Raw genomic sequence first — 24,731 nt, forward strand, 5'->3', positions numbered from 1 at the left:
GCTGGACAGGACCAGCGGTGAAGGCTCTAGCTTGGCGGGCATGTCGCTTGCTGTCTCAGGCGCGGCGGGCATGACGCTCTCAGTCTCAGGGGCGGCGGGCATGACGCATACTGCCTTGGCTTCGGCAGATTTGGCGTGAAGTGCGGGCTCGGCTGGACTGGCGTGAAGTGCAGGCTCGGCTGGACTGGACGTGACGGCCTTCCTGGCAGCACGTGCAGACATTAACGGAGGATCGGCCACGCTGGAGATCGGTCCTGTACGGCCATAGACCGATCTGGTGGCTGGCCTGATTGCTGGCAAGACGTGGAGCACGGTCTGAGAGGACACTGCGGGTTCAGGGAGCTTCTTCTCCTCCTCGCCCACAGTAAACAAGGAACCGCTCCACAACAGGGCCAGGTCAACGTACCTTTCTAAAGACCCGAGCGGATCAGGTTCGGGCATCAGTGACCGGAGTGGTTCCGATAATCCCCCGCGGAAGAAGATCATCAAGCACTGGGTGCTCATTTGTGCAAGATGTGCCAGCTCGAGGAATTCTGCGACATAATCCTCGATGGCGCAATTCTCTTGGCAAAGACGGAGGATCTGGACATCAGGACTCCAGGTAGGCATGGCTGCTGGATCTAGGTTTGGCGAAGTTTTCTGTTACGAACTGCTCCGAGACACGAAGGTAGAGATCCAAATGCAGCTTTAATGAGGGGTAATCCAAAGACGAAATCCAATAAACAGGCAATGGTCGAAACACAGGTAAGCAGTCCAAACAAACAAATAAACAAACCAACAAAACAGGCAGGGACCAGAGGCAAGAGAGTAATCCAGGGAACAAGGCAAGATATCCAAAAAACCAAGAAACAATAAAACCAGGGAAAAACGCTCAGAGATGCAGTGTAACACAAACAAAACTTCGCAGTGTGTGAATGAGTGAACATGGTATAAATAGGTTGAGACTAACAGGGTGATGAGACACAGGTGAAGAGACACAGGTGAATGCAATCAGAGATGAGTCCGGGCAGTGAGTTATGGGAAATGTAGTTAGTGAGTGAATAGGAGAGTCTGGTGTGGAGTGCCCTCTGGTGGTTCTCAAGGGCACTCCAGCTGGTGACCGTTACAAAGACGGTATTAAGAGAAAGGCTATATTTTTATTTTGCAAGAGGCAACAGGCAACAGGCACAGTGCATTTTTTTGCAAGAGACTCATTCCAGTGCAGAAGACTCAACTTTTTGGAGAAACCAATGGGGGGACACTATTTTGTTTAGCCATGGAACTAATAGATCTGCTGGTGTAGCCATATGCTTAAATAACTGCCCCGGAGAAGTTGTTCAAGTTAAGAGAGACAAAGATGGACACTGAGTTGCTGCGGTTTTGATTGTTGAAGGATCTCCACTGATTCTTTTAAATGTTTATGGTTATAATGGACAATCTAGGAACAAAATATTTCTGGAACAAATTTCAGACACTATCAGTGAATTGAAAGCACTTTTCCCATCTGATAATATCTTAGTGGGCGGAGACTTTAATTGTGTCCCAGATGAATGTATGGATAGATGTTGACTACGAATAAAATCAAAATATTATTCATTTTTGTATTAATAATTCCCTAATAGACATTTGGAGACATGTTAACCATGAAGTATAAAACAATATTCATGGATTAGACCTAATGGGAGCTGTAAATCAAGAATAGATTTTTGGTTAATAACACAGGAACTCTTAAAATATGTTTCACAAGCTGAAATTTCTGCAGCTCCTACTACTGATCACTGTATTGTTACTGTCACACTAATGCCTGACACAGGAATAATATTTAGACAAAAATATTGGAAATTTAAAGGAACCGTATGTAAGATTGTGGCCAAAACTGGAACTGCAATCACTTTCAAATTACTGTAGAGCGGTGAATCCCCTCCCCCTGAATGTATGAATGAAATATGAATGTAATCGAATTTGGGGCAATGAATGAAGTTATTAAGTCAAGATGGTTACAAACATTTGTAAAAAATGAACAGTCTTTATGGTTTAGTCTTCCTTTTCGTCTTTTCCAAAGGACAGGAGGAATTTCTTTTCTTTTAAGATGTGATTTTGACCCATTAAAACTGTTTTTAAGTTATCTGATTTTCACATGCAGATATTCCTATGTTTATTGATGAGTATAATTTCTTGGATGATAAATGTAAAAACAAGGTTTTGAGATCACTTATTACCAAAGATTATTTTCATCTTCCAGTTAAAAGAAAAGTTGTATCTCCAGCATTTTCAAAAGTTGAAACTATCAAAGTTAGAACCAGATATTTGTCATTTCTAAAATGAAAAAAGTACATTTTAACTCAGATAATGTAATATATATAATGTCCATCTGTTAAAATGGCGAATATATCAGATGTAAGTAGTCTACCGTTTGGTGCAGGTGAGGACACATTTGAGCTGCACGCACTGCAGTCTGAGCTGGAAGCTGTTGAGAAACAGATCCACAACCTTTTATTGAGACAGGCCGAGCTGAGAGACCGGTGTTTGGCTCTTGAAACATCACGCGCCGATGCACACAAATCAGTGTTTAATGTTACTAACCCGCTGACTCCGACCGCGTCTACTCCGTGCGTTCCTCAGCATCGGTCGCAATCAGCCATGGTCTCGTTCACTCCGGCTCCAACACGCCACCACGAAGCCTGGGTGGTTCCGCAGCGGAAGACGCGAGTCAGGTTTAGACCAAGACTTTCTCCGACCCTCCCGGTTTTCGAGTTATCCACACAAAACCGCTTCTCCCCTCTACGCGAAACAGAACGCGATGCTGTGATCATCGGCGATTCCATCGTTCGGCACGTGCACGCTACGTTAGGTAAAAGTAAGGTGCAAAGTCACTGCTTTCCTGGTGCTCGTGTTTCTGAAATCGCTGCTCGCGTTCCCGAGATCCTGAACGGTGACGAGCGCGTCGGAACTGTGGTCCTGCACGCGGGAGTGAACGACATCAGGCTGCGCCAGACGGAGATTCTGAAGAAAGACTTCAGGAATCTATTCGATACGGTACGCAGCACATCGCCTAAAACAACGATCATTGTGTCAGGACCGCTTCCCACGTACCGACTAGGGCATGAAAAGTTCAGCAGATTATTTGCGCTAAATGAATGGTTAATGTCATGGTGCAATGAGCAGAAACTGCTCTTTGTAAATAATTGGAATCTGTTTTGGGAGCGTCCTAGGCTTTTCCGTGCTGATGGTTTACACCCAAGCAGATTCGGAGCGGATCTTCTGTCAGATAACATCTCCAAAATGTTAAATACCCTTTGACTAGTAACCAAAAGTCCAAATCATAGTCTCTGCTGCACCAATTCAACTGATATAAATACTAGTGTAGAACATTGCATAGAAACCGTGTCTATTCCTCGTTTAGTGAGATCAAATAATAAATCTACTGCAGGATCTAGGAAAAATCTAATTGTTATTAAAACAGAAAATGTTGCTATTAGTAAACAAAAACTATTTCTAAAGCTAGGTCTTCTAAACATTAGATCACTCACACCTAAGGCAGTTATTGTAAATGAAATAGTCACAGATAATAGCTTCGATGTACTTTGCCTTACTGAAACCTGGCTTAAACCAAATGATTATTTCGGTATTAATGAGTCTACTCCTCCTGGATACTGTTATAAGCATGAGCCCCGTCTGATTGGTCGTGGCGGAGGTGTTGCAACTATTTATAGAGATATTCTAAATGTTACTCAGAAAACAGGTTATAAGTTTATTTCATTTGAAGTACTTGTACTAAATGTTACGCTCTTAGATGTTAGAAAAACATCCCTATTATCTCTAGCCTTGGCTACCGTATATAGACCACCAGGGCCTTACGCTGATTTCCTAAAAGAGTTTGCAGATTTTCTCTCAGACCTATTAGTCAATGTCGATAAAGCATTAATTGTTGGAGATTTTAACATACACGTAGATAATCCAAATGATGCGTTAGGAGCTGCGTTTACAGATTTATTAAATTCATTTGGGGTCAAGCCGGACCAACACATCGTCTTAATCATACACTCGATTTAATTATATCACATGGAACCGATCCAACCGATATAGATATCATTCCACAAAGTGATGAAATCACTGATCACTACATGGTAACTTGCATATTACGTACTGCTGTAATATGTCATGCGGCGTCGCGTTATCAACCAGGCAGAACAATCCTCCCATCCACCAAAGATCATTTCTCAAATTGCTTATCTAATCTGTCTCAGCTGCTGCCTGAACCCAAACAAACAGATGAACTAGAAGAACTATGTAACCCTTCACTCAATTTGGTTCAGACACAATGTCTGAGTATGGACCAGTCAGATCAGAAGACTAAATTCGCCTATGAGAATAAGGATGTCACAACAATAATGACTCATTCACACAAGGTAGAATATTTAACTGATTGTATTAGCTTTGCGTTGAGAGAAAAAAAAACCTGAATAACTGGAATGTATAAGAGAAAATAAAAAATACAGGAAAGAAAAAAAATATACAATTTGTACTTCTCAAACAAAAAAATAAATAAACTCTTTATAAACCTCTTTTTACCCTATACCCTAAATGACTCAAAAGGTAAGTATAATCACATGTCTTTTAAACACTGTTTATGTAAATTAATACATTAACCTTTTGTTGGTTCCCTTTTAGGTTTCACTCAAATTTTGATTGTTTCTTTAAAGAATAAAAAATAAAAATAAAAATAATCATCAAGTCAAATTTAGGCACCACCAGTAACGCTGAATTCACCTAATGGCTGAAAATCTTAACTTAGAATATAATCTATTAGAGTTAAATTCCTCGTTTGATACCTTGCTTCTAATTTACAAAAAAAATATAGAAAAATAAAATAAATAAAAGCAAATCACATTCGATCAAGCAACACAGTTAATACAAAAAAAAGAGAGAGAAAAAATAAATAAAAATAAACCCCAAAAAGAAAATCACATTAAATTCCCTTCACAGGGATTTAACCTCTGTTTTCAAAACGAGTTTGTCTCACAGTCTTTCCAGTTATATTCACAACCTTGTGAATGTGAATTGTTATTCGACAATGGTATTGTTCGTTACTCGGTCTCTCCTCTGTGATCGAATCCTTCCAATTGAACGGTGAAAAAAAATGTGAGTGCGGTTAGTTCAATTTCCTACCATCCATTATCCATCGGCAATGATAATTTCAGGTTCATGCAATCACGACTTGCTGTTAGGTCCGTGCGGCTCGCCAGTCCCGACTCCCTCCGCGAGCACAAGAGTCAGAACGAAATCCAGGAATCCAGGAACTCCAATCCAGAAGGCATCGCTTTCAATGTAGCATCGACTCAGGGATTCACAGTGAGCACTCCGACAGGATGGTGAAGAAATAAGATCAGGAAAAATAAAAGAGAAAAAAGAAAAAGAAACGGAAAAAAAAAACCTGACCAAGACCCGATGAACTTGAACATATAATCCTTTTAGGTCTTAAGAACTCTTTTACAACTCGTTCCTTTGCTCAACTCTTCTTGTAAAAATAAATTCTGATTATAGATCTTTTTTGATCGTTACTGAGTTTCCTCAAACAACTATTTGATATGTGAGCGCGCAAAGCTGCTTCTCTGCAACTGCGTCACACATTATAAATCGACACGACAATCACTTCTTCTTAGTCTTTCAAATCAAACTTCACTTCTCCTCCTGCCACATCATCTCCGGATACATATAACTTCAATCTTAATCAATTTTTTCTAATTATATCAAACAAATACTTAATTCTTTCTGGAAAGATCCGAATCACGCCTGCTCTCGTCTGCGCTGCCGATTAGAGAGAGCGCAATCTCCAACCGCGTGCGAAATCCGGAAACTGAAAAAATGCGCTTTTCAACATTCTCAATTCTCATTGGTCAGTCTTCCAAACAAAATTATTTTATTTGGCTATTTTGATAATCATGAAATTAAGTGTACCACTATAAGTGAAAACATATAAGTGACAATAAATGTTCATTTAATATAATAAATAATAAATACTCAATATAATAAATGTTCACCTCATTTGATCACGTGTTAATGCTGTTGATAACCTGGGTTACACCCTCCCCCTTTGATCTTATGCACGTCCTCGGGCATGCATATGGCTGTGCTGTCAATACTGACAAAGGGTCGCCCGGTACCATGTCACCTTTATTCCAAAACAAATCTGAATTTTCTTCGGACTGAGCAAAAGCAGTACTTAGTCCTTGTAATAAGGACTGAACCACTGAAATTAAAGGATTCCCTAAATGAGGATAGTGAAATTTCTTTGGTGGTCGGGTCTGCCTTGCAGAACGTCTAAAACTATCAGAGTGTGGGTCTTCTTTCTCTGTCACCCCTTCGCTTAACATACTTTCTTTAGAGACCATCTCAGGTCTAGGACCATTACTCTCATCCTGAACAACCCTCAGTTCTTCAACTGGATTCAGCACTACATCCTCCAGGGACTCATTCACTAACTCAAAGTTACTACAATCCTCCTCCCCAGACACTAACACAGTGTCGTCTGCTCTACATTCTCCAGGATCAACTCCCATATTTTCAGATTCCATTCCATCACTCACAGGTAAGTTCTCATTCACTTCACACACTTGTTCTTTTACCTCACTAACCTCAAACTGTTTTTCTTCCAAGGGATCAACATTTGTCTGGCTGGTATTTGCTACATCAGCTTTAACTGTGTCTGTGATTGAGGGACTCCTCAAATGATAGGAAGAACTCTCAGGTGGGATGTAACGTGTAACGACTTCTAATTCTCTGGGTACAAAATAATCAGGTGACTCATTCTCAGAATTTTCCTCATCGTTTGAATTTCCTGCCTCACCAGCATTTTCCGTACCCAGCTGAACCCTTGCTCGAAATCTTTGACGCACTTTGGGTAAGATTGTCTCGTCTGCCTCAACACCAGGTAAGAACCCACAAGGTAAGAGCAGGTCTCGGTGCAGAGTACGGACAGGACCCTCTTTCCCTTCAGGACAAACAGTATACACAGGAACATCTTGTGCTTTCTTTAACACAATGTATACATCTGATTCCCATTTGTCTGCCAATTTCTGCTTGCCTCTCAAACGGACATTCCTAACTAAAACCCTATCACCCACTTCCAAACTGGAAGCGACAACATTTCTGTCAAACCTCTTTTTATTCCGTTCAGCTACTTTCATGCTGTTTTCGGAAGCCAATTTGTAGCTTTCTTCTAGCCTACTCTTTAAAGAGGTTACATACTTTGAGTGAGATTGACCAGATTCTTCATTCAGGATGCCAAAAGCAATGTCCAGCGGCAAACGAGGCTGCCTTCCAAACATGAGCTCATAGGGGGAGTAGCCGGTAACATCGTTTCTGGTGCAATTGTACGCGTGCACTAGCGGTTTGACATACTCTTTCCAGTGAGCTTTCTGTTTGTTCTGTAGAGTACCCAGCATCTGCAGCAAAGTTCTATTAAAACGCTCTACGGGGTTTCCCCTAGGATGGTATGGCGTCGTTCTTACTTTGCGAATGCCAGCGATCTTACACAATTCCCGGATGGTATGGGACTCAAAATCTGGCCCTTGGTCGCTATGTAGCCTCTCTGGGAAACCATAATGTACCAAAAAATGGTCCCAGAGGCACTTAGCAACCGTCTGAGCTTTCTGGTTTCGCGTAGGAATGGCGACCGCGTACTTCGTAAAGTGGTCAGTGATGACCAGAATGTCTTTAGTGTTGCTGCTGTCGGGTTCTACTGACAGGAAGTCCATACAGACCAGCTCTAATGGTCTGCTGGTCTGTATGTTTACCAATGGAGCAGCCCTCTGCACAGGAGACTTTCTTCTGACACAACGCTCGCAAGTTCTGATTTTCCTTTCTACAGCATTGGCCATTCGGGGCCAATAAAACCGGGAACGAAGAAGATCAAGGGTCCTTTCCACGCCTAGGTGGCCCATATCATCGTGCAAACAGGTAAGTACCATCTCCCTGAGATCTTTAGGCAATGCTAGTTGTCTTTGTACTTTTTCTTGGTCCAGGCGCTTCCGATACAACAACCCATTTCTCATTTCAAACTTATTCCATTCCTTTAGCCACAAAACCATTTCCAATGGCTTCCCTTTCACTCTGGGTGGTTTTTCATTAGACTCTAGATATTCAATGACCTCCCTAATTTCAGGGTCCTCCCTTTGTCTACGCATCAAATCATCCTCAGACAATCTAGGAATGGCAGGTAGGCCATGGTCACACTCATCCATAAATGCCTGTGGTAATACATCTGCAGTCACAGCTAAGGACTCAACCAAGGCTACAGGAGAAGGTTGGTAAATCTGATTCCTCTCACATATAGCCCTCACCACCTCAGGAAACATAACCTGCTGTCCCTGTTCAGCCTCACCTAGATGGTTTAAAGTGAACTGCTTTATGCGCTCCCATTCCTTCTGGGACTCCAAATCATCCCTGAGCTGACCATTTGGACGTCGAGACAATCCGTCTGCGTCCTGATTCTGTGTACCGGCTCGATACTGGATTTTGAAGTTGAAGGTGGACAGACTGGACAACCACCGGTAGCTTGTGGCATCGAGTTTGGCTGAAGTTAGGACATATGTTAAGGGATTACTATCAGTCACTACTGTGAATTCGCTCCCATACAAATAGTCACTAAACTTAACAGTAACCGCCCACTTAAGCGCTAAAAACTCCAGCTTATGAGCTGGATACTTCGCTTCACTACGAGTCAAACCCCGACTGGCATACGCGATGACCCTTAGCTGTCTCTCCTGCTCTTGATACAAAGCAGCACCAAGCCCGGTGGTGCTGGCATCAGTATGCAATAGATAAGGTAGCCTGGGATCGGCATAACCCAGAATTGGAGCAGTTGTCAATTTACTCACAGTGGTTTCAAACGCTTGTTGGCATTCAACGGTCCATCTATCCCCTATCGGCTCTTTTGGGTTGAAGTAGGGCCGATTTACTGGCTTACACTTTGTTCTCCTCCTAACTGGGGGATACCCGGCTGTGAGATCATTAAGGGGTCTAACAATTTTGGAAAAATCCTGTACGAATCTCCGGTAATACCCGGCAAATCCTAAAAAGGATTTCAACTCTCTAAGATTTTGTGGTCTTGGCCAGGTTTTTACGGCTTCTATTTTACTTGGGTCAGTACTCACACCATGTTGGGACAAAACATGACCCAGATACCGTACAGATGTCTGAAAAAATTTGCACTTGTCGGGAGAAAGTTTTAAGCCATACTCTTTCAATCGGTTAAGGACTTGTAGTAGACGGCGTTCATGCTCCTCAAGGGTCTCTGAGAATACAATCAGGTCATCGATGAAGACCAGAACCTCACTCCGATTCAAGCTTCCCATGCAACGTTCCATGAGGCGCTGAAAAGTACTTGGGGCATTCGTTATACCCTGGGGCATCCGATTAAACTCCCAGAACCCCAAGGGACACACAAAGGCCGTCTTTTCCTTATCCTACGCGCGGTGGTGGGACATGCTTTTACATCAACAGAAGGTGGTGTACTGATGTAACTGTGTTAAGGAAGATGTGCTGTCCTGATGTGGAAGTGCTTTTCATTAACTGTAAGCCGTTCTACTCGCCGCGGGAGTTTTCCTCGCTCGTTCTCATCAGTGTTTACATTCCACCGCAAGCACACGTGAGTACGGCGCTGCAACAGCTGGCTGATCTGATCACAGAAACAGAACAACAACACCCGGACTCTGTTCTTATCATTCTCGGAGACTTTAATCAGGCAAAACTCACACGTGAACTGCCTAAATTCAAACAGCACATTACATGCCCCACCAGAGACAATAATATTTTGGACCATTGCTACACCACAACAAAGGATGCATATCGCTCCGTCGCCAGAGCAGCTCTAGGACTTTCCGATCACTGCCTGGTTCATCTTCTACCAACTTACAGGCAAAAACTTAAAACTGCTAAGCCAGTAATAAGGACTGTAAAGAGATGGACCAACGACACAGAGCAGGTCTTACAAGCCTGTTTTGAATGCACTGACTGGAGTGTTTTTGAAGCTGCTGCCAGCGATCTGGACGAGCTCACAGAGACTGTAACATCATACATCAGTTTCTGTGAGGATTTATGCATCCCTACCAGGACTTACTTATCATTCAACAATGATAAACCATGGTTCACACCAAAACTCAGACAGCTTCGTCAGGTCAAAGAAGATGCCTACAGGAGTGGGGATAGGATCTTGTATAATCAGGCCAGGAACACATTGACAAAGGAGATTGAAGTGGCTAAGAAGAGCTATGCCAAAAAGCTGGAAAACCAGTTTTCCTCCAACGACCCTGCATCAGTGTGGAAAGGCCTGAAAGACATTACCAACTACAAGACACCATCCCCCAGCATCGACAGCAACAAGCATCTTGCGAACGAGCTGAATGTCTTTTACTGTAGATTTGAGACCCCCGATCAGACACCCCATACCCGCCCTGACCATCTCTCTACACAGCCATCAACACCTCCAGCCATCCCCCTCCCCTCCCCCCCTGCACTTCAGATCAGTGAGGATAATGTGCGTCAGATCTTCAGGAAACAGAAGAGAAGGAAAGCACCAGGCCCAGACGGTGTTTCACCAGCCTGTCTGAAAACCTGCGCTGACCAGCTGGCCTCTATCTTCTCACTGATCTTCAACAGATCACTGGAGCAGTGCAAAGTCCCTTTCTGCTTTAAACGCTCCACCATCATCCCAATCCCGAAGAAACCAAAGATCACAGGACTCAATGACTACAGACCTGTTGCCTTAACATCTGTGGCCATGAAGTCATTCGAAAGACTGGTGTTAGCATATCTGAAGGACATCACTGGACCCTTGCTGGACCCCCTGCAGTTTGCCTACAGAGCAAACCGGTCTGTGGATGATGTGGTCAATATGGGACTGCATTACACCCTACAACATCTGGACAAACCAGGGACCTATGCAAGGATTCTGTTCGTGGACTTTAGTTCTGCCTTCAACACCATCGTCCCATCACTGCTCCAGACCAAACTGACCCAGCTCTCTGTCCCTAGCTCCATCTGTCAATGGATCACCAGCTTTCTGACAGACAGACAACAGCTAGTCAGAATGGGCAAAATCACGTCCGACAGCCGCACCATCAGCACCGGTGCTCCACAGGGATGTGTTCTCTCACCACTGCTCTTCTCCCTGTACACAAATGACTGCACCTCTAAAGACACCTCTGTCAAGCTCCTGAAGTTTGCGGACGACACTACTGTTATCGGACTCATCCGGAACGGGGACGAGTCTGCGTACAGACAGGAGGTGGAGCAGCTGGCTCTTTGGTGCAGTTATAACAACCTGGAGCTGAACACGCTCAAAACAGTGGAGATGATCGTGGACTTCAGGAGAAACCCCCCTGCACTCCCTTCACTCACCATCATGGACAGCACTGTGACTGCAGTAGAGTCATTCAGGTTCCTGGGCACCACCATCTCTCAGGATCTGAAGTGGGACACTCACATAGACTCTATTGTGAAGAAAGCCCAACAGAGACTGTACTTCCTGCGTCAGCTGAGGAAATTCAACCTGCCACAGGAGCTGCTCGTACAGTTCTACTCAGCTGTCATCCAGTCCATCCTCTGCACTTCCATCACCGTCTGGTTTGGCTCTGCTACCAAAACCGACCTCCGTAGACTACAGCGGATAGTTCGGACTGCTGAGCGAATCACTGGCACTACCCTTCCCACACTCAAAGTACTGCACTCATCCAGAGTGAGTAAAAGGGCTCGCAAAATCACTCTGGACCCGTCACACCCAGCACACTTTCTGTTTGAACTGTTACCGTCTGGTCGACGCTACAGAGCACCGAGCACAAAAACAACCAGACACAGGAAAAGTTTCTTTCCCCAGGCCATCTACCTCATGAACACTTAAATGTTCCCCTACTGTGGAACAAACATGTGCAATACTTCCCTCAGACATTTCATTATAGCACCTTATAACTTTATATATATTTATCATTTATAATCTTTTTTTTTTTTTTTTTTTTTTTTTTTTTTTTTTTTTTTTTTCTATTTTTTTATTTATACCTATGTTACTTGTCACTTGTCTTGTCACTTTATATTGTATGTGTACTGGAAGCCACTGTCACCAAGACAAATTCCTCGTATGCGCAAGCATACTTGGCAATAAAGCTCTTTCTGATTCTGATTCTGATTCTGATTCTGATCCTGCTCGTCCATCTCAATTTGATAATATCCAGATTTCAGGTCGAGAACGGAGAACCATTTGGAGCCCGTAAGCACAGAAAACGCCTCTTCAAGATTTGGAAGGGCATAGGCGTCCTTAATGGTCTGCGTGTTCAGCTTCCTGAAATCGATACAGAGCCGTACAGAGTTATCTTTTTTTCTTACCACTACAATGGGAGAGGCGAAAGGAGATTCAGACTCCCTAATCACTCCAGCATCTAACAACTCCTGTAAGTGTTTCCTGACTGCACTAACGTCGTGAGGATGAATCGGTCTGGGCCTGTGTTTGAAAGGGGTCTCATCACTGAGCCTAATGCGATGTTTCACCTTGTCGGTATGGCCATAATCCATATCATGCAAAGCGAAAACTTCAGGCATCGCACTCAGCAAGGCAGAGATTTGACTCTTCCATTCTGTCGGCAAAGGTGAGTCACCAAAATCAATGTGTATCTGCGTTTCTGGTGATTCTGCTGGGGCTTGTAAGTAATCAGTTTTCTGGGGAGCCTCTATCACTTGCTGAACAGAATACATTTCAGCTAACACTGTTTTAGAAGGAATCACAATGTCGGCATGGGTTTCATTTCTAACCAACACAGGCACATGAACGGAACGTTTGCTGGGCAGGGTGTGCAAACCACTGGCAATTACTAACCCACCTGGTAAGTTAGACAACTCGGAAGGCCCAATGACTGCTAAGTTCTCTGAAAGGCAACTATTCAGATAAACAACACCATCAAACACTGCACTACCACCCGCAGGCACCGTTTCAGCATTGTCTCCACCCAATGTTACATGCCCCAAGGTCTCTGCACATCTCTGCTTATGCCTGGCACTCAGAACCTTAAGCACAGCTCGATACCCATTGAAAGCTGGGTTGAGCTCAACATCTCCTCCTTGAGCATGCGTATCATACAAGGTATCCAAAGAGTTTGTTCCCACTAATATCTGTTGCACTCCCACCAAGTCAGGAACCACTAATGCTAGAGTATCAATTTCGGCCTCTAACCCCAAAAATTCTTTAGGAAAGGTTAAAGTTAGTTCTACATACCCTAAATAGGGCACAGACTGCCCGTTGGCCCCCTCTACCTCCAACAAGGCATCTAACGGCTTCACCGGATGATCTGCTAAATATGCCTTGTGGAATGAGGACGGAATCGTGGTCACTTGGGACCCAGTGTCCAATAAACAATTCATCTGTATTCCATCAATGCACAACTGGGCAGTGCACTTTGTCCCAACTAATCCTTTTGGCAACCTTCCTGACATTCTGTCTTTTGAACACGTGTCAAAGGATTTCCTGCTCTTTTTAGGGCATTGAAACTCAGTGCCGTTCTCTGCATGCCCTACTGCAGAAACGGCCTGGAGTTTACCTGCTGCGATTTTACTTGGTTCTGCAAGTCCCATTGGGCTTGCTTCTCTCTCAACAAACACCGTTTCCTGGCCACTTTGGAAGGGTCTGGGTCATTTTCACAGTTGGCAACCATGTGCCCATCTTCGCCGCAGCGAAAACAATACCCTGGACGAGGTCGGGGCAATCCTGTCCCACTCTCATTTGACTCAACCTGTCTAGGCCACTTTTCAAAGTTTCCACGGGACCCTAACTGGTTAGGTGTTCGATTGGTCGGTGCTTCCATTGTAACCATTTGAGCTTTTAATGCAGCTACTTGTTTCCTCAGCTCTGCAAGTTCTGAAGTACTTGAGTCAGCGTACAATGGTTTTTTAGGCACAGCTAACTCCATAGCCTGGACTTGTGCTCTCAACTCTTTTACTTCTGCTCTTAATTTCGAGAACTCTACAGCTTCCTGGCAATCATCCTGCCCCTTCTTAGAACCTGAAATTTTCTGAGTTAACTGCGTTTGAATGCCCGACATTGGTCTTTTTACCTGTGCAAATGCTTCACCTCCTAACTCAGTAACATTAGGGGATAACTGATGCACGGTCGCTTTTGACTTAAAAGGTTGTGAGCCGAGTCTGTTCAACCCCAAATGGCTTTGCATGCGCTCCTCTTTGGAAGTTTGCTTGTCCTCCTCAGTCCTAACAGACACTACTAACTCAGCAAATGAAGGGGGGTTAAGCTTTCTTTCTTCAAGACGCAAATTTGCAAGCAACCGGTTATCCCAACACCCCCTACAAAACTGCTTTAATAAGCTGCGATCACGCTCGGCTTCTGGAATGCCTTCCCTCCGCACCGCCGCACTCAGCATGACTTGCAACCGATGCAGGTAGCTAGAGGGTTTCTCTCCTTGGTTTTGCAACAGTGTCATAAATTTGGCAAATAACTCATCGCCATCTTCAACTGACCCATAGACAGACTCTAACAGCTTTAAATATACCACTGGAGATGCTTGCGGCCCAACATGCTTTACGACATCAGCCGCTGGCGGCAAAAGGCTGTCCAGTATTTTCCTGGTGCGAGAGAGGTCAGAAATGGATGGGTCATCAAGCAAAAAATCAACGCTCGCCCTCCAGGTATCAAAGTCAGGTTCGTTAGCTGGTCGGGGAACTTTCCCTGAAAATGACCTCAGGCGCACAGGAACATACTGAGTTGATACGTTATCAGAAGCTCGCACAATATGTTCAACTACAACTCGTTGTACACTAGGGGGGCTTAGTACATCTATGGGCAGAGCAGTACACGAGGGCACCGCATTTGCCTCGTTAGTCTTGGTCGGGTTTTGATCTTTGCTTCGTTGACTATTTGACAAAGGCACGCTATCCGACAATGAAGGTGCAGTTGTCTCTTCAACTACTCTTTGTGACTGAGATGATAACCGACGAGTTTGAGAATCAGCCACAATAGGACAATCATTTTCCTCACTTGACATGGGTGACGGTTCAATGAAAGCACTAGCAGCATTAAGCTTCCTTAGCTCCTCTTGAATTACGACCTGCAAGGGTTTTCCGCTAAGTCTCGCTATGTCTTGCAGTTCCTCCAGATAATTACTAGTGACATCACCCCCAGTCGTCTGCGAGTAAACACTGCTCAAGGCACAGACATTAAAGAAGGTGTCTGCATTAGAGGTACTGACGATTCGTAACGGCAACAAATGTCGCAGAGCATCCATAGCAGAGCTATGTTGGAACTCTATGAGCGCTTGCTGATGAAATTCAGAGGATGGACTATCAATGAGCAAAGTTCGCTTTATGCTACCGTAACGCATGAGCCATGACTCAAGATCTTGATCGGATTCAGATAGAGTTATACCGCTCACTAGAACGGCATCACGAACACTCACTTTCTCTCGTCTCACAATATCCATAGTTCGTAACTGCTCTGTATACCGTTTTCACACACTGAGAAATCACTATTGTTGTATGACACTCCAAATTCTCCTGGCTGGCTCTCGCCAACTTTGTAACCCTTCACTCAATTTGGTTCAGACACAATGTCTGAGTATGGACCAGTCAGATCAGAAGACTAAATTCGCCTATGAGAATAAGGATGTCACAACAATAATGACTCATTCACACAAGGTAGAATATTTAACTGATTGTATTAGCTTTGCATTGAGAGAAAAAAAAACCTGAATAACTGGAATGTATAAGAGAAAATAAAAAATACAGGAAAGAAAAAAAATATACAATTTGTACTTCTCAAACAAAAAAATAAATAAACTCTTTATAAACCTCTTTTTACCCTATACCCTAAATGACTCAAAAGGTAAGTATAATCACATGTCTTTTAAACACTGTTTATGTAAATTAATACATTAACCTTTTGTTGGTTCCCTTTTAGGTTTCACTCAAATTTTGATTGTTTCTTTAAAGAATAAAAAAAAAAAAAAAAAAAAATCATCAAGTCAAATTTAGGCACCACCAGTAACGCTGAATTCACCTAATGGCTGAAAATCTTAACTTAGAATATAATCTATTAGAGTTAAATTCCTCGTTTGATACCTTGCTTCTAATTTACAAAAAAAATATAGAAAAATAAAATAAATAAAAGCAAATCACATTCGATCAAGCAACACAGTTAATACAAAAAAAAGAGAGAGAAAAAATAAATAAAAATAAACCCCAAAAAGAAAATCACATTAAATTCCCTTCACAGGGATTTAACCTCTGTTTTCAAAACGAGTTTGTCTCACAGTCTTTCCAGTTATATTCACAACCTTGTGAATGTGAATTGTTATTCGACAATGGTATTTTTCGTTACTCGGTCTCTCCTCTGTGATCGAATCCTTCCAATTGAACGGTGAAAAAAAATGTGAGTGCGGTTAGTTCAATTTCCTACCATCCATTATCCATCGGCAATGATAATTTCAGGTTCATGCAATCACGACTTGCTGTTAGGTCCGTGCGGCTCGCCAGTCCCGACTCCCTCCGCGAGCACAAGAGTCAGAACGAAATCCAGGAATCCAGGAACTCCAATCCAGAAGGCATCGCTTTCAATGTAGCATCGACTCAGGGATTCACAGTGAGCACTCCGACAGGATGGTGAAGAAATAAGATCAGGAAAAATAAAAGAGAAAAAAGAAAAAGAAACGGAAAAAAAAAACCTGACCAAGACCCGATGAACTTGAACATATAATCCTTTTAGGTCTTAAGAACTCTTTTACAACTCGTTCCTTTGCTCAACTCTTCTTGTAAAAATAAATTCTGATTATAGATCTTTTTTGATCGTTACTGAGTTTCCTCAAACAACTATTTGATATGTGAGCGCGCAAAGCTGCTTCTCTGCAACTGCGTCACACATTATAAATCGACACGACAATCACTTCTTCTTAGTCTTTCAAATCAAACTTCACTTCTCCTCCTGCCACATCATCTCCGGATACATATAACTTCAATCTTAATCAATTTTTTCTAATTATATCAAACAAATACTTAATTCTTTCTGGAAAGATCCGAATCACGCCTGCTCTCGTCTGCGCTGCCGATTAGAGAGAGCGCAATCTCCAACCGCGTGCGAAATCCGGAAACTGAAAAAATGCGCTTTTCAACATTCTCAATTCTCATTGGTCAGTCTTCCAAACAAAATTATTTTATTTGGCTATTTTGATAATCATGAAATTAAGTGTACCACTATAAGTGAAAACATATAAGTGACAATAAATGTTCATTTAATATAATAAATAATAAATACTCAATATAATAAATGTTCACCTCATTTGATCACGTGTTAATGCTGTTGATAACCTGGGTTACAACTAACTAGCACTATGAGCACCATTCTCTCTAGAACATTGGATGTGGTTGCACCTATTAAATTAAAAAAGGTCAGAGAGAAAAATAAAGCACCATGGTATAACAATACTACGCATGTTTTAAAGAGAGAAACCCGTATTTTAGAGCGTAAATGGAAACAAACTAATTTAGAGGTCTTTAGAATCGCGTGGAAAGACAGTATGTCACGTTATAAAAAGGCCCTAAAAGCGGCCAGGGCTGAGCACCTCCGCAAACTAATAGAAAACAACCAAAACAATCCAAGGTTTTTATTTAACACCGTGGCTAGACTAACAAATAAACAGACGTCACCCGAACAAAATATCCCGTTACAGTTCAGTAGTAATGATTTCATGAACTTCTTCACTGAGAAAATAGAAAGCATCAGAACCACAATTGTAAACGTTCAATCTTCAATCGCGCCTTATAATTCAGCTTCAATTATCACCCCGCAAGAACAATTACAGTGCTTTACAACTATAGAACAAAAAGAGTTAAATAAACTTATCACTTCATCTAAAACAACAACATGTTTATTAGATCCTATACCAACTAAAGTGCAGACTAACTTTTTTTTTTTATACATGCCATGGGATTAATCAATGCATGCTGATGAATGATGTATAATAATAATAATTAATCTGCATACCCTAGTTTTGCACTGATGTAACAAGACTGACAGTGACACAATAAGACCTCATGTTAGCATATTTTTACTCTTCAAAAAAAAAAAATATTAAAAAACATGTATGTTCTTTATTGTTTGATTATAATTTTACTGTCTTCACATAGGGATGGGATTTGATAAGATTTTATCAATAATAATGCCACTGACGATTCTGATTATCGATCCAATTCTTTAACGATTCTCTTATCGATTCTTGATAGCACTGTGTGGAAAAATGTTTAAAATGCTTTTAAAAAAAAGTGGTTTTATTTATTTTAAAGTTTAAGCTTGAGTTAGCAAACTGTACTTTTTATATAATGTATGTAATAAATAGAACCTTATTGTAAAGTGTTACTGATTAGTTATACACCGATTCAGACGTCTCCTGAGTTCACTGTTGGAAAGATCAGTTGTTTTAACGATTCATTAAAATGAATCGGTTCAAAGGAGTCATTATTAGTTCGTGAATTGGACGTGTCGTGCGCGTTGTGTGATTATCCCAGCAGTTAGGACATGGACATCCAAGATTTGTGTCAAGTTGTCAACATAGAAAACATTTCATCACTGTATAGTTTTATTTCGTTTAATTAAAGTGTTGTTTTATGTCAGCTGAATGTCCGGAACGCTTTTCAGAGAAGATAAGGAAACTTATTTAGCACAATTCACACCCAGCAGTATAATTCAGGGGAAAAAAATATCCGAATGCTCCACACGAAACTTTGGTCTTCCGACCTTTTACCACCGTGTCGATTTATTTTGATTAATATGTGCGAGGGAGAGAGAGCAACACAGCGCCTAGTTTGGAGACGGTGAAGTCGTTTACACAGAGAGTGCGCGCGCGCGACCGGCTCTCTCTCTCTCTGGTCGTTCTTTTAGTTAAAACATGCGCCCTGTCACAAACGCAGCCGTTCATCTACATTACTCACCGATCAAATAAGACTTTGGCGGGACAAAAATTCACTTTGGCGGGCGCTAAAACAAGTTCAATGCAGGAAAATTCATGCGTGAGTTTCCATTAGACTCGCACGGTAGCCAAGCAAATGGCGAGCTCAGCTGTTGTTGACGCTGTGTGTGTCATGGTGTGTGTGCTTCAAGATTATGACGCAAGTGCTAAGATTCCGATTGTATAAAAGATTGGATGACGCGTAATTTTCTTTTATTAAATCCAGACAAGACAGAGGTAATACTTATCGGTTCAAAAAACCGCCCACAAAACCTCGCACAATACAACTTTAACATCATAGGATGTCCTGTTACTTTATCCTCTACAGTAAAAGACCTGGGTGTTATACTCGATTGCAACCTGTCTTTTGAAAATCATATTTCATATGTTACAAAAACAGCCTTTTTCCACCTTAGAAACATTTCTAAGCTACGTAATATGCTATCAGTTTCTGATGCAGAAAAGTTAGTTCATGCATTCATGACCTCGAGACTGGATTACTGTAATGCTTTATTAGCTGGTTGTCCTGCATCCTCAATAAACAAGCTACAGTTAGTCCAAAATGCCGCCGCTAGAGTTCTTACGAGATCAAGAAAATATGATCATATAACACCGATTTTATCATCAGTGCATTGGTTAACTATAAAGTTCCGTATTAATTACAAGGTATTGCTACTGACTTATAAAGCCCTAAACGGCTTAGCTCCAGTCTATTTAACGGATCTTCTATCGCCCTATAATCCATCGCGCTCTTTAAGATTACTAAATTCAAGGCTTTTGGTCATACCTAGGATTGTCACGATCCACACACCAAGGAAAGGGAAAAGGGAAGATCCAAATGCAGTAAAAATTATTTTATTGGGCAAATCCAAAATCGTATCCAGTCCAGGCAGAGGTCAAAATCCAAATAATCAATCCAAGAAACACGAACATAAACAGGAAACACAGGGAACGGAAGTGGCGTGATATAATACAAGGAATCCGTGACAAACACTATACAGGCAGGGTATATATAACAAGAACTAACAATGAATAACAGGGAACAGCTGGGTACAATGATGACAGGGAACAGCTGAGTGCAATGAACAGTGATTGGTACTGACAAGGATTGTGGGGAATGCAGTTCATGAATGGGATGACACCATGGAGACGAGGACCTCTAGTGAACACCAGTGATACACAAACAGACACTGTGACATAACCCCCCCTCAACGGAGCGGCTACCAGACGCTCCAAGACGTGACAACAGACAAAACAAGAGTCCAGGCGGGAGGTGGAATGGTGGAGGATCAGGGGGAGGGATGGAGGGCCAGGTCCATGAAGGGGAACAAGGACAATGGTTGACGGCTTAGCCGACGGCCAGGGCAAAACAGACTCGTCGGGCGGCCAGGACGGAGACGACCCTTCAGGCGGCCAGGGCGGAGCAGACAGTCCATCGGGTGGCCAGGGCGGAGACGACCCTTCAGGCTGCCAGGGCGGAGCAGACAGTCCATCTGGCGGCCAGGGCGGAGACGACCCTTCAGGTGGCCATGGTGGAGACGACCCCTCGGGTGGCCACGGTGGAGACTTCCACTCAGGCGGCCAGGGCGGAGCAGACAGTCCATCGGGCGGCCAGGGCAGAGACGACACTTCAGGCGGCCATGGTGGAGACGACCCCTCAGGCGGCCATGGTGGAGACAACCCCTCGGGCGGCCATGGCACATGGCACGGAACAGAAACAGGCACCCGCTCAGGAACAGGCACCGGCTCAGGAACAGCAACAGACACCGGCTCAGTAACAGACACAGACACCGGCTCAGGCACAGGAACAGACACCGGCTCAGGCTCAGGAACAGACACCACCGGCTCAGGCTCAGGAACAGACACCACCGGCTCAGGCTCAGGAACAGACACCACCGGCTCCGGAACAGACACCACCGGCTCGGCGGTGGCCATCTTGTCCGAAGACACAGGCTCGGCAGACGTGACGTGAACAGTCTCTGTGGCGGCCATCTTGTCCGAAGACACAGGCCCGGCAGACGTGACATGAACACTCTCGGCGGCGGCCATCTTGTCCGAAGACCCAGGCTCGGCAGGCGTGACGTGAACAGGCTCGGCGGCAGTCATCTTGTCCGAAGACAGTGGCTCGGCAGGCGTGACGTGAACAAGCTCGGCAGCGACCATCTTGTCGGAAGACACAGGCTCGGCAGACGTGACGTGAACACTCTCGGCGGCGGCCATCTTGTCCGAAGACCCAGGCTCGGCAGGCGTGACGTGAACAGGCTCGGCGACGGCCATCTTGTCCGAAGACACAGGCTCAGGAACAGTCTCTGGATCGGTAGACGTCCTGTGCTTCCTCCACGCCAGCAGTACCGCCACTGCATAAAAAAGGAAGACCACTCTCTTGGCCGTGGCAGGACTGATGGTGGGCGGCTCCGAGACGATCTCAGGGATGACAGCGGGCTGCTCGGAGGGGACGGCCTCCGGGACGACAGCGGGCTGCTCGGAGGGGATGGCCTCCGGGACGACAGCGGCCTGCCTGGAGGGGACGGCCTCCGGGACGACAGCGGCCTGCTCGGAGGGGACGGCCTCCGGGCCATTGGGGAGGCAGGAAGTCTTCCTCCTCCTCCGCCTCCGGACCACCGGACTCGAGACCACCGGAACTGGGACCACCGGAACTGGCAGTGAAGGACGCTCGGGGCTGAACCTCACCGGCCCATGGTCAGAGAATGACCGAACTGGAGAATGCTGTCGGTGCTCACCTCTAGTATCTCCTCCCCTACGTCCCCCACGAGTTCCCCTAAACTTGACCAGACGGGTTCCCCTAAAAGTCTCTCTGTCCCATGTGGAAGGCTGCTCAGGGGACTTGACCGCCATGGCCTCCTCCATCTGGCGTGCCCATAACGCCAGACACTGAAAAATGTTCATTCGAGGAGGCACCTCCTCAACTGGCGAATTCCCCCTCTGCTGCCTCCCCTCTGTCTTCGTGGTTGGGGAAAACCCACGAGAATCCATACTGCTGGATCTTGTAGTGACAGATTCCTTCTGTCACGATCCACACACCAAGGAAAGGGAAAAGGGAAGATCCAAATGCAGTAAAGATTATTTTATTGGGCAAATCCAAAATCGTATCCAGTCCAGGCAGAGGTCAAAATCCAAATAATCAATCCAAGAAACACGAACATAAACAGGAAACACAGGGAATGGAAGTGGCGTGATATAATACAAGGATTTCGTGACAAACACTATACAGGCAGGGTATATATAACAAGAACTAACAATGAATAACAGGGAACAGCTGGGTACAATGATGACAGGGAACAGCTGAGTGCAATGAACAGTGATTGGTACTGACAAGGATTGTGGGGAATGCAGTTCATGAATGAGATGACACTATGGAGACGAGGACCTCTAGTGAACACCAGTGATACACAAACAGACACTGTGACAAGGATATCCAGAACCACCAAAGGAGGGAGAGCATTTTCACATTTGGCTCCAAAACTCTGGAATAGTCTTCCTGATACTGTTCGTTGCTCAGACTCGCTCTCCCAGTTTAAAACTAGATTAAAGTCGCATCTCTTCAGCCAGGCATTCATATAATCCTACAGTTCAAACTACAATCCGGCCTCTAGCTCATAAATGCCAGAGGAGAACTGGCCCCCGACTGAGCCTGGGTTCTCACAAGGTTTTTTTCTCTCCATTAGGTCACCTGATGGAGTTTTAGGACACCATTAGGTCACTTGATGGAGTTTTTCGGTTCCTTGCCACTGTTGCCTTTGGCTTGCTCAGTTGGGGATATTTTGGGGATATTTCATTTAATTTTATCAATCAATAAATTCCTCTTGAAACAAACTTTGTTGTATTATTTTAATTTAATACTGTGAAGCTGCTTTGATACAATCTGTATTGTGAAAAGCGCTATACAAATAAACTTGACTTGACTTGACTTGACTTGACTTAATGTGTGTTGTTGAGGAGAGGTGCTGCTATCTCTTAGGTGTCTATAGCAGTGTTTCCACTGTCACTCCCGGGGCTTGATCGGGCCTCGTCTGGGCTCCTCAGGGCCAACGGCCGGGGTTTTGGCCCGCTGAATACCTTGGTATTATACTATACCTATATTATATTACCTATAATACCATCAAGTGAAAGTATCAGGCACATTGGCTACCTACATAATAAGCGGTTTTAAATTTAAAATGTTCAATGCCTTATCGCGCTGATGTGACCGAACCCGACCCGAACCCAAACATAATTTCTAAATATCTGTCCGAACTCTCGGGTCGGGTATCCATCCTCTATTGTGTTACCATTCATCTTCATGCAGTTATAACAGTTTTTTTGTGTGTGTGTTTTTTTTTACATTACTTCTTAATCAGTAACAGACACCATTATAAACCATCTTCAAAAGTAAGCTTAATGTAGAGTTACCACGTTAACTTTAACACCTGCGTACACAGTTTGTAATAACACAATAACCATAACGCGTTGTTCATTATAAACGTGGGATTATGAATTATATTGTTGCCGTAATGTACCCTGAGTGTAAACCTTAGCCATATTCATCGTGAAGCGTGCAAGCGATTTGCAAAGATTAATATAAAGGTTAATAAAACGTTACACTCACTTCTTCTTCTGGAGGTGCAGCAGGAACACGAATAGTTGGTACAGATGCTTTTTTTCAGGAGCAGCTTCTTAGCAAGACCAGCTTTATACTGACCCTCCTTTATAAAGCAGTCTGGTGAGAAATGATTCGCGCAAACATGAAAGCATTGACGTTGATCGTGGGGAATATTCCCTTCGAAAACAAATTCTCCAGTTACTGGAGAAAAACAGCCTCTTACTGGAGAAAAACATGAGCTGCAGAACTGCCAGAAATGAAAGAAAACGACTAGAGATAAGCAAACTTCAAGTTCTCCTCTGAGGTCTTTACATGTGTGTGTGAGAGAGATAGAGAGAGAGAGAGAGAGAGAGAGAGAGAGAGACTTTTTTGACTTTTAACATCTCTTTAATTATAACTATTAACACAAAAAATACATAGCCTACACCTTTAACACATTACTTCATAAATACATAATCCTAATAAAATATATATATATAAAAAAATCAGCTTCTTTTAAAACAATACATTACGTCCTCCCGCTTCATTGGGTTGACATAAAATTTTCCCAACACCCCATAAATAGAGGAAAGATTCAGTATAATTCAACAATTCATACTTTTGAGCTCTGAACATCAGTATCACTATTAAACTGCATTTTTCACTTTCTTGTCAGCCAAATACACATTTTTGCCTTACCAAATAAAACATTATAATCAAATTATAAAAAAAACTTCATTTGAGGTGCTATATTTTGGTCCAACAATAAACAAAAACATTTGTACAAATAAAACCAAAATTATGGCTCAAGTCTTTTAACACACCAAGAATTCCTAATAGACCAACACTCTCCCTCTTTATGATACTTGAGGTAAAATCCAATTCCCTTTTGAGATTTTATCTTTAACACATTCCCAGTTTTTTCTTTGATGTACTTCTGAACCTAAAAAGGTGCCTAAAAATTTAAATTCATCTTTTCCCATTTTACATTTCCATAACAGGTTTTGCATTGACATGACAGCATTTATCTTTATCATTGCTCCCAAATGCTTCCGTTTTACTCCAGTTCAGTTTTGCAGATGACGCTCTTTCATATAAAGAGATACTGTAATTACCAAAATCAATATCTCTTTGATCTTTCACAATTACAGTTATATCGTCTGCATATGCTGTTATTAACTTAA

At 43.2% G+C, this 24,731-nt stretch overlaps 1 protein-coding gene and 1 long non-coding RNA gene across 2 annotated transcripts; both read right to left on the reverse strand.

Moving 5' to 3' along the window:
• Positions 1–1,150: 1,150 nt before the first annotated feature.
• Positions 1,151–23,566, reverse strand: LOC309478039. The gene is made up of 2 exons (XR_014198777.1): positions 22,903–23,566; positions 1,151–2,320 (listed from the first exon to the last, which is right to left on the reverse strand). It is a non-coding gene; the product is annotated as an uncharacterized lncRNA (long non-coding RNA).
• Positions 19,827–22,398, reverse strand: LOC309477839 (uncharacterized protein). The gene is made up of 2 exons (XM_082141291.1): positions 20,784–22,398; positions 19,827–20,738 (listed from the first exon to the last, which is right to left on the reverse strand). The coding sequence occupies exons 1-2, from the start codon at positions 21,960–21,962 to the stop codon at positions 19,962–19,964; spliced, it is 1,956 nt and encodes a 651-aa protein (XP_081997417.1). The 5' UTR covers positions 21,963–22,398; the 3' UTR covers positions 19,827–19,961.
• Positions 23,567–24,731: the final 1,165 nt, after the last annotated feature.

The sequence above is a fragment of the Leuciscus leuciscus genome, assembly GCF_965113295.1.
Source record: "Leuciscus leuciscus genome assembly, chromosome: 16".
Classification (NCBI taxonomy): domain Eukaryota; kingdom Metazoa; phylum Chordata; class Actinopteri; order Cypriniformes; family Leuciscidae; genus Leuciscus; species Leuciscus leuciscus.

Coding starts and splice junctions, on each gene's coding strand:
- LOC309477839 (XM_082141291.1), bottom strand. CDS start 21,962: ATGGATTCTCGTGGGTTTTCCCCAACCACGAAGACAGAGGGGAGGCAG. Junction 20,739..20,783: donor CTGTTCCTGAGCCTGAGCCG/GTGTCTGTTCCT, acceptor TCTGTTACTGAG/CCGGTGTCTGTTGCTGTTCC.